The 11,212-nt window shown below is 40.0% G+C and overlaps 1 protein-coding gene across 2 annotated transcripts in view; it reads right to left on the bottom strand.

Moving 5' to 3' along the window:
* Positions 1–3,142: 3,142 nt before the first annotated feature.
* The window catches only part of LOC125174846 (chondroitin sulfate proteoglycan 4-like), a 68,095-nt gene continuing 60,025 nt past the window's right edge, over positions 3,143–11,212 (bottom strand). For both annotated transcript variants that reach the window (XM_047874744.1, XM_047874755.1), the window contains 2 exons: positions 6,985–7,168; positions 3,143–6,096 (listed from right to left, as the gene is read on the bottom strand). In XM_047874744.1, coding sequence (XP_047730700.1) covers positions 4,049–6,096; positions 6,985–7,168 — 2,232 coding nt within the window. In that variant the 3' untranslated portion in view covers positions 3,143–4,048. The remainder of the gene's footprint in view (positions 6,097–6,984; positions 7,169–11,212) is intronic.

The following is an 11,212-nucleotide window of genomic DNA, read 5'->3' as shown; positions in this document are numbered from 1 at the left end:
ACATCTCGCATCTGCATCTAGGGGAACTGTCTAGTATTTGGTGTCTCACAGACAGTAAGGTGCCTTATAAATGTTTGCCAATCATTATGAAAAGGCAGCCCTTTCTAAGTGTTTGCCAAAAAGACAGTGGTGTTCTTGAGCACCTTAGCCAAGGGCTCCATCACTGGGCATGCCCAACAGTGGGTTCCATGCCCACTTTCAACCCTATATGTCTCCCTACACATGGCCAACCTCAAACTCATTAATTACAATGCTTCTGAAAGATGTAGGTGTGTAGCACAGTCCCATTGTCAAATTCAGGGAGTGTCATCTGATACATACCTATTATTCACCCTCCGTGTCTAACAGCCCCAGAAATCCGAAAAAACAGATGGTAAGAACAGCACCTGTCTCAATCTACCTAAAGCAGGAATCTAAGGAAGTGCACCCAGGTGTTTGAGCAGGATCCCTGAAAGATTAGAATTTGCCAAAGCCTCCAGATATGGAACAATGTTAGACCCTCCACTCCCAGCCCACCCAAAAAAATACCTCCTGTTAAGCAAGAATCAGCAATTCTTCTGACATTAACTTTTGGTGTCCCCTTATTCATTCCCCAGTCATTTGTTAAGAGGTGGCGAATTCATTATGACGTGCAGTTGTAGCTCTTTGTATGGGAGAAACCATTTCAAACTGATTTTCAATTTCCAAAACTAATTTTCAACACTAAACAAGAATTTGCCAAAACTTTTTATTTCATTTTTTATTTGAGCCAGCACCAAATGGTAGGCATTTTAAAAAATTGAATCCATCTGCAAATCAGAAGACTATTCTAGATGCTCTGGAAAACTTTCCAAGCTCTATATTAATTACTCTATTAATTACTGAGTCTTGACATCTGTACCTCACACTGATGGTCTTGCTTTGGCAGGCACACTCACAGACGCCGTGAATTCTCATTTCAAAGCATCTGTGTCTATTTAATTCCAATACGGACACTAATTTTATTTTTATGAAGTTACAGAGTTAACAGGAAAGGGGAGGGGAAATCATATTTTTTTGTTTGGTTGGGCTGATAAGCTTCACAGATCTCATGGCTGAAGCAAGGAAGAGGCCAACATGGTCATGGAGCCAACTACATCTGGCTCTTCCACAAAGAATGGGCAGTCTCCTTGCCCAGCCGAGAGAAAAGAAAACCCACTTAACTGGATGCAAAGATGTTCCTCAGCCTTCCCTTTCTGTGTACAAGCTCAAGCACATACTGCCATTCTGTTCCTTCTGAGCACCTGGTTCCTTAGAACAAGCTAAATGGGCAAGGGACATTAAGGAGGACACTTGTTGGGATGAGCACTGGGTGTTATATGTAAGTGATGAGTCACTAAATTCTATTACTGAAAACATTATTATATTATATGTTAGCTAACTTGGATTTAAATTGAAAAAAAAGGAAAAAGAAAAAAAAATAATTCTGAGTTGCATAGTGATCAAACCAACCTTGGGTTAAGACTCTCAGTCCTCCTTTCTAAGGGGATCAAGTCCAAAAACACTTGAAAGGGGCTACATATAATTCAATAATACAGAAAGACAGGAGGGAATCACTTTAGGAAGAAGAGTAGGTAAGATTTCTTTAGCACCAGCATTGGAACCAGAAATCTAAGACATGATTAGTTATCTCTAGGTCCAAATATGCTGTCCTTCCATTTGGTCTGTAGATTAGAAGTCAGTTTCCACAGAGAGCCGTTAAAATTGGGTTGGGACAGAAAAGCAACCCAGAGAAGCAGAAAAGGGAAAGGATGAGAAAAAATTCTTGTCCACATGGAACACATCTGAGGCCATTAGACTTTGGGGAACACTTTGACCTCATCTTTACCTTTGGAAATATCGATTTTTTTCCCTCCCGATGTGTTCCACCTGTTAACACAAGGTAAAATCTTTTTCTTTTATCAAGGAATATGAAGGAATGAATCTGCCCTCAAGCTTTGTTTTTAAATACATCCTCTTTAAAAAAAATTTGCCAAGCGGAGTTTCAATCGTACAATAGAATTTTCACCCTTTTATTCTGTTTTTAGAATATAGTTGCTGCTTACATTTGGTAATGGGTTTATTAATCCTTCATCGGGTAGACCAGAAAACTCTTCATTGTGGTTTTAACCAGGGTTTCTCAACGTTGGCATTGTTGAAATTTTGGATCAGGTAATTCTTTTGGGGGGCTGTCCTATGCGGTGTTGGATATCTGGCAGCAGTTTTCATTGTTGTGAAAACCAAAAATGTCTTCAGACACTGCCAAATGCCCCCGCCAGGAGAAGTTGTTCCTTCCACTCTAAACTCACTAGTTGCTGGCTTTAAGAAAATCATTAAAATATGAAAAGGAGATACTAAAGTAGATATCCATTTGAAAGATCAAAATGCTTATTTCCCAAGTATTTCATATTTGAAGAGTACTTTAATAGATCTTATTCACTGTTTAACTAATTGCCATCCTCCAGCCTCCCCTAATTACAGGGTGGGGTCATCCACTGATCTCTGACATGGCAGAATCCTCTCCCAGCCCCAGGAAAGATCGTCAGTCAGAAGAATTCCATTTCTTGGCCAAATGGTTGTTCCAGAGATGGGAATCCCATTGCTCAGTTCTAGACTGAGACATAAAAGGGGGAAGATGTTTGGGAAGGCCTACCCTTACAGGATTAAAATAATAATAATAATAATAATAATAAATAAGATCCTAAGAAAAAGTCTTTTTGCCATATCTGTTTTTTTCCCACTAGAATGTCTGCCTTTGAACGTGACTGTACTGCTTAGAGCATTAGCAGGTACCTCACAATCACAAGGAACTAAGCCAAAAAACAAAAACAAAAACAAAAATGAAAAACAGAATTCCAACAGCTTGAGGAAGGTAGAGAAGAAAGAACAAAAGAGTTTCAGTACTTGATGACATCTTTGGACTGTTGAACCGGCCTCGGAATGTCCACCTCAGGCTACTTGGTAGTTGCAAGACTTTTATTGCTTAGCCAAATCAATAGTTGGAAAACTGATTTGTGGGTCAAAGGCAAGAACTAAGAATTGTTTCTACCTTTTTAAAACTTTGTTAAGAAAATGAAGGTTGTTAAAAATAAACAGCCATACATGGCCCGCAAAGTCTAAGCTCTTTACCATGTGGTACTGCACGAATAAAGTTTGCCATCTCCAATCTAAACGACTCATAGCTAATGTCCTGTGATTTGCAACCTAAAGCATTCATAACTAATACAAGTACTGATATCTTCATTTTAGAGTTATCAAAACAGGTTTGAATCAGTTGAGCCAATGGTAGGCTCAACCAGACAAGTCAGGTACAAATTTGCCATTATTTCAATTCATCGTGATGTTAAGCCAAATCGAGTCATCACAAATGCGTTTAACAGCCTTTTCTATTCTTTAGGGCTTCAAATCATATTTGTACTACAGACTTGGTTTTACAAGTCAGAATAGATAAATCTTCTCGATGAAACACAATATGCTCAGTGAATACTTCAAAGGGAGTCAAGCTGTCCTACTATCCAGAGCACCAAGGCATTTCCTGCACAAGAAGTCAAACCTACAGGCTCCAAGGAAGAAAATACATTATAGAAATACACTAGAAACAAACTTGCTGATTTGCTAAATTACCTTTTCTACTTGCTGAAACAGTTCCTGCATTTCCTTGCTGACTCACTCAGAGAGAGTGAATCCTCAGTGAAAAATATGCAAAGGCTTCCTCCATTAACTCTAGCACCCAAGTTAATACTGCTGTTCCCAGTTAGGCCAGCATGTTTGGTAGCACTTTGGTAAAGGGCTTAAATACTGACACAACCTTATACTCAGAGTCAGGTCCAGAAGAGAGCATACAAAGCTCATTGTGGAGAGCCCATCAGAAGAGTGTTGTACGCGTTACAATAAACACTTGCCAACATCTAACCACGGGACGATAACTGAGCACTGAGTGACTGTCACGGCCAAGCTTTTCTCAGTTGATTCACCCAGCATTCCTTTGCCTTTGGATCCCAGTACCTATCCCAGTACAGCAGGCGGTCACTCAGGAACAAGAGCCCTCAGTCTACACCCAATACTGGTTGTGCTTCAGTGTTGGGTTGGTTTGTCGGCAGAGCTTGACCATGTCAGGATCCAGATTCATCCATGTCTCCCAAGGAGCACATTTCTCCACTGGCTCAGTAGCTGGAGAAGCCATTTGCCCACTTAGCAGGTCCCTGCAAAGACTGACTGGAGGACTGCTGGAGCTTTTTAGAAGGGGTGTCACTGTGACAGTGGGAACAGCTATGCTCCTTTCTGGCCTAGGACTTGGGGTTGTAGTTTCCAGATTGGTCAGGGGCTTGATGACAGGTTTTGCCTTTTCTGCCCTCCGGCCCAGCATCTGGATACACAAGGTCACGGCAGTTACTATCAGCAGGAAGACCACCACAGCCGAGGGTACAATGACTATCACAGGATAACTGCTCTCCCTGGGTTGGGTGGGTGCCTGAGGACTGGCGTCAGTGGTGTTTGGTGGCCAAATGATCCCAGTTAGAGAGGCTCTGCTGTCCATTGTAGGCTCTTGACCATGGTGTCGTCCCCAGGGATCTGCTTGCTGCTGCCTGGCCTGAGTCAGCTTCCCTAAAGTTTCTGCCTGTACTGTGGGTCCTGAGGAAACCACAAGCTTTTCCTGAGAGAAATCTGAAGTCACAAGGTTATTGGAAGTGACTAGTAAAGAAACATCAGGGATAAATGTTTGCAAGAGTAAGGGGTCAGGTGGCACTATGGTGAAGGGGAGATAACCTATTGCTGGCTGTACATGGTCTGCCCTGAGCAGGAAAGTGAAGGAGTCATTCACCATATTGATGCCTGTTAAGTTGGCATGTGGATTCAGCATTAACAATCCTTGGTCAATGTCCCTCTGAGTGAATAGAGTAGCGTTTTCCATTTCAGCGCCTCGGCCCACTCTTCGTACAAGTCTTCCATGGACAGGGGGTTCTGTCACTTCAAATTGGGGATCACTCTTAGTCCTATTAGCAAGCTCAGTAGCATCAAGGTCCTTTCTTCTCAGCTGATAAACCACTCTGTTGGCAATGGTCAAGTTTGACATAACCCGCAGTAGAGGCTGCACTCTGATGCTCAGTGTTTGTCCTGTAAGGTTGCTTTCTGGTGTAAACAGTGAGAAATGTAGCTGGTCCCCAGAGGCAGTGAGATTTGTCATATGGTAAGAGAGTCTTCCTGAATGTAGATCCTCCTGCCCAAAGCTGATGACCACCTGGTTTTCAATGAGCAGATGCCCATGTTGGAGCGGCCATGTCATCTTGTAAGTGATTTGGGGGCTTCTCCCATTGGTCATTGCTGACAGATGAGTATTGGTGATAGGAACTATTGTCTGGCCTTGTGGGAGAAGTAGGTCAGTGAGGTTCACAAGGGTGATGGAGATGGGGATGACATCCAGGTGGAAGAGCTTATAGAGTGGGTGGTGTTGACCATCGGTCACACTAAAGTAAAACACGCCTGAGGATGGGCTTCCATCTTGAATGAATAAAACCCTAGAGTTGTCAATGTCGGCCTGTGTGAAATGGTGAACAGGTATGTCTGGATGGTGAGCCAGTGCCAAAAAGCCATTATTAGGATTACGGATGATCATATATCTGATCTCCTCTGGAGGACTGTCTAGATCTTCCACTCTCAGATTTTCAGGTCCCACAACTAACCTGTTGCCCTGTAGAACTTTCAACCGAAGCCCCTTTGTCTTTAATGCTGGTGCCTGGTCATTAACAGGAGAGATGGTGATGTTAAACATCTCTTCAAGGAAGTCAGCCTTTGGCTTGGTGGCAGACTTGCTCTTTTGATTTGGCCAAACGGCAAAGGTAAAATTATCAGCCAGTGATTCAGAGTCATCGTGAAGGTATATGATTCCAAATTTATTAACTATATACTGGGAGAAATTGGGTTTTACTTTGGTAATATTCCTCTCTCCAACCATAAGGGTTCCATGGTGAGGAAGAGATATAACCTGGAACCAGATCTCATAGGAAGATCGCTGTGATTTGGGTAATTTCAGTAAGAGGTTGGAAGCATCTAAATTAGATTGGCCAATGAGAACTTTGTCTCCCTCCTTGACGGCAGCTCCTGTGAAAATATAAAGAACAAAGTGGCATTTCATTAGAACTTTCAGATGACAGGGGCACCTGGATGGTTCAATCGGTTAAGCATCGGACTCTTGGTTTCAGCTCAGGTCATGATCTCATGGTTTTGTGGGTCCGAGCTCCACACTGGGCTCTGTGCTGGCAGCACAGAGCCAGCTTGGGATTCTCTCTCCCTCTCTGTCTTCCCCTTCCCTGCTCACTCTGTCTCTCTCAAATAAATAACTAAAACTTAAAAAAAAATAGTATAGAACTTTAAGATGACAGCTGCAAAGCACTTTCACTCTCAGATTTCCTTATTCCAGTGGATTATTCAAAATGCCTTGGTTGCACAGGGACCTTGTTACCCAAGGCATACAAATTAAATTTTAAGTACACACACCCAAACTATTAAGTCAACATTACAAGCAAGAGAGTTCTGAAATCTTGAGATTCACTTATATAATGTTAATTTCCTCACTTACCTACTACTGGACTTTCTCTTGCCATGGAAACAGGTGCAGGTTTCAATACCCCTTTCCTTTCAGGAACTTGCCCTATTTGTTATTTTCATTTTCTATGGACAGTTTTTAGTCATAGGCATGGTAAAGTCCCCATTTGCAGGTACAAATAAAATTCTTTAGAGCTAATTTTCCATCTTCCCCCCAACTACAACTATTAAAGCTTATGAGAGGAAAGAGAAGAGGACCAGAGAAAGAGCACGCATAAAGAAATAAATTTTTATAACTATATATGTTTTCTTTCAAAGGTTGATGTCATGGCATTGCTATGATATCATGGCATTTCTAATTAACAAGAGAATTACTTATTTCCAAATTGTCCCAACTTTAATAATTACAAATAAGACACTGACCATATCTTTTGGTGCCTTTACCTGTATTTGCAAGCAGACGACTATGCCGACCAGGTTCAGTAATTTCATACGATATAGTAATACGAAACTCCTCAGGGCCTAGAGCTGCTGGTGGGGAGGATGTCGTGAATGTGAAAGAGTCTTCTGCAGTCCAGCCAGTGTTCTCACGATCCACATGCTGATATAATATCAGTCGTTCACTGACCTGTCAAGACAGGGAGAAAAAATCAGCCCCTGGCTTCAGGGATAATACAAGGACTAACATGTATCCTAACTGAAGGAGATACATACATGTCTTTTCAGGGTTCATTCTCATGCTTAAATTACGGCACATATCTGCAAACATATGTGTTTGCACTTAACAATATGGTAACCTATTTGTCAAACATAGCTCTTCTATTACAAAAATAGTTTATTTATCAAAGAAAAAAAAGCACATTGATTTCGAGATGACTTAGGCTATGGTATTTATATTATAGAAAGTATATAATAAACCTTCACTTGCCTATATGATAGTTTAAAAAACTATCAACTCATAACCAATCTTGTTTTATATAATATTACTCATATTCTGCCCAATAGTTTATTTTGAAGCCAATCTCAATCACCATTTTATCTGTAAATGTTGTAGTAAATATTGACAAAATGACTCTTTTAAAAAACATAATCACAATACCATTATCACATCTTTTTAAAAAATTTTTTTGAACATTTATTTATTTTTGGAGACAGAGAGAGACAGAGCATGAGCAGGGGAGGGGCAGAGAGAGAGAGAGAGAAGAAGACATAGAATCTGAAGCAACCCGCAGGCTCTGAGCAAGCTGTCAGCACAGAGCCTGATGCAGGGCTCAAACCCACAAACTGTGAGATCGTGACATGAGCCAAAGTCGGATGCTCAACCGACTGAGCCACCCAGGTGCCCCATATCACATCTAAATATTATCAATAATTACTTAATATCATCAACTATCCAATTAGTGTTCAAATATCTCTGATGATCTACTACATGACTTTTTTTTTACATAGTTGCTTTGAGTCAGGATCCTTAGAAGTCCACACATCACATTTGTTTGATGCTTCTCAGAGGCATCTCTTAGTCTATAGGCTCCCCTTCTCTAATTTTTTTGCTTGTAATTTATTTGTTAAAGTAATTGGGTCATCTGTCTTATAGAGTTTCCTACCTTCTGGATCTTGTTGCTTGCATCCCAATGGTGTTGTTTAACATGTTCCTCTGTCCCCTACATTTCCAATATACTAGTAATTAAATCTAGAAGTGTAATAAGAATCAGATTCAAGTTTTTGTTAAGAATGTTTTACAGGTTGTATTGTATATTTTCTGTGCATCTCATTGCAAGACAAAATAATTTTGGGTTGCTTCTCTTTTGGATATGTTAAGATTAATCGGTAAATTCAAATGCTTCCATGTTGATCCATCTCTTTTAAAGTTCTCCACCAGCCTGGTCATGTGATAATTTTACAGAGTCAGTGATATGATTGTTTAAACACCTGATTTTTGCAGTGGCAAGGCAATGATATTTTAAACATTCCTTCTTCATTCTTACCTGAAAGTCTTCTAAAAAGAATTTTCCCTCATCAGCTATTCGGCTACACTGATGCTATGCTGCAGTATATGTAGGAAAGACAGGATAAATACTTGATTCTTTCCCTTTATACTGATTTTTAGAAAAATGAGCTCCCTGATTCCAATATCCAAACATAAACGTTTGTTTTGTTTTGAGATCATTATAAACTATGAATTTTAAGGTATGATGTATTTCATTCTATTGCAATTGTTATTCTTATTGATGTTCAAATTTCCCCACCTTGCTTAGGGTATTTTTCAATATTTTCATCTAAGTCTCTAATGCCTGTTGCCTATCAATGTCCTTTGTGACCCAGCTGATGGAGATAGGCTCCACCCAGGGTTTGGTTGTTCAGATAGCATGTGGGTAGTCCTTCCTCCAACAACAGTGACTGAAAGTTCTAAAACTCTAATCACAGAAAGGAAGACTAGAGATAAAATGGTTAACCCTTTCATTCCGATAGATCACATCTTTTTTTTTCTGACCTGCCTTCTATAATATCTGAACTTAGAGGTAGGTTTTTCCAAGGTATTTATGTCCATGTCAGCAGTGCCTAGCATACATTATCCCATAATTTACAGAGAATTTCATCAGTCAGTATTTGGAAATACTGTATTAATTAACAGGAGTCTGGCTGTGTATTGCTGTGGCTCAACGCTGACACAATGGACGTACCTAGAACCAGAGTTCTAGAAAGGCTTTGGGTCTATGAGTTTCCATGGAATATAAGCTTCCTGTTTCCACAGTGGCCAAAACCTGTTGGCGAGTTTCTCATTCCTTTCCTATTCATGGATAAGACAAGGAAGTGCAGTCATTTAGGGATTTTAAACAAGGAGAAGAAAGTATTGTTTCTCATAAAGAAGCAAGGTTACTCATGAAAAATTGGAGTTTTTCCTTAGAAGTTTCTGGGAAACAAGTCAGTTTTATTTAGCAGTTCTACTATTTCTATTATCAGCTTAAGATTTATAATAAAATATTCATCATAAATGTATTCATTCACAGGTGACTATGCCATGGATTTTGGACTGGAGAATGGTTCCTAAAGTTTCCCATTCTGATTGAGAGATGTGTAATATTATAAGGAAAGAGACATCCAGCTCCTTAATATTAAAAGTAACACAGTCTATTGACCAGGAAGAAAAAAATTCTTAGAGGCTAGTTGATCTTATCTTTCACTTCTCTGGTTTAAGTAAAAGTTAACGTCTCTGAAAAATATATAATAAGTTATTGGAATAATCTAAGGGTCTTCTGATGTCTACAGGATGAGGAATGATTGTCCTAGGGAAAGAATGGTTCTTATAGATGGGAACAGTTGAGATGAAGGTCAGAAATTTGAGGGAAGTAATTGGAGAGGAGGCTGTATACTTTGGAAGACTACTGGAGGAGAGGTTGGCTGTAATTCTGTTTTTGAAAAGTCATTCAAAAAGTGAGAAATTCTGAATAACTTATTGACTTATTCTATGCTGGAGAGTGAGAGAATTAAATTAGATCAGCTTGAGTGTCTGAGCTTCAAAACAGGACAGCAGATAACTGAAAGTCTGAGCTAGAAGTAAAAGGGAGTGAGTGTGTGTGTGGAATGTCAACTTGGCAGCCATGCCTTGAAGGAACTTAGAGTAGAGTCTTTAATATTTAGAAGACAATGAGCTTTAAGAATCAGATTCTAAGGTGTGTGTGTGTGTGTGTGTGTGTGTGTGTGTGTGATGGGAGAGAGCTGGAAAAGGGAGAAGAACAAGACTTTATGGGGAAAAAAGGTGTAAGGTAAACTTGAGGAGAGAAGGATCTCAGACAGGATTAGGAATTTTGTTACCCCAAAGTGGCCTTAGGAATAGCTTCCAACAGCTCTGCAAATTTCTGCTGTATTAAATATAGAGAGATAAGCCACTTAGCTGAATACGTGGGCTCTAAGATTAAGGAGAGAGGAGCAGGGAGGTTTTCATTTCCCATGGATTTAGATTAGCCCAGATACTTTCTCTTTTACAGGTGGAGTCCTTCTGGAATGCCATTAGAAATTCAATTTTGTAGGGGCACCTGAGTGGCTCCGTTGGTTAAGTGTCTGACTCTTGATTTTTAGCTCAGGTCATGATCTCATGGTTTGTGAGATTGAGCCCTGTGTCGGGCTCTGCACTGACAGTGAGGGGCCTGCTTGTGATTCTCTCCCTGCCCCCGCCCCACTCTCTCTTCTCTCTCTCAAAACAATAAGCATTAAAAAAGAAATTCCATTTTATAGAATTCCAACTAGTAAATGCAGAAGGAAAATTCGAATGAGAAAAATCACCATTTGGCAATCACCACAGTAATAAATGTTTTACAGGTAAGAATCTTAAATGGTTGCTTAAACTATTAAGCTAAGTTGCGATGAGAAACAGGGGATTTAAACAGTTCCAAAGTATTCCCTCACGAGATACTTAATTATAAAAATGAAAATAGTAACTTCTCAGTGGAGAAACCAGAAAAACTGCTAAAAGACTGAAAAAGACCATCAGTGACAGGACCAAATGAGCATCAGTGTCTCCTGACATGAAGCAGGAACAGAACTCAGCATCTCTCGTGCCAATTCCCGCCAAAGCATACAACCTGAATTTGACTATGAGGAAACATTCAATAAAACCAAACCAAGGAACATTCTACAAATAACTGGTCTGTTTTCCTCAAAAACTGGCAATGTC

The sequence above is a fragment of the Prionailurus viverrinus genome, chromosome A1 (genome assembly GCF_022837055.1).
Source record: "Prionailurus viverrinus isolate Anna chromosome A1, UM_Priviv_1.0, whole genome shotgun sequence".
In the NCBI taxonomy this organism is placed as follows: Eukaryota; Metazoa; Chordata; class Mammalia; order Carnivora; family Felidae; genus Prionailurus; species Prionailurus viverrinus.
Note: the sequence above shows the minus strand (reverse complement) of the source record. Positions and strands in the feature narration are given on the sequence as shown.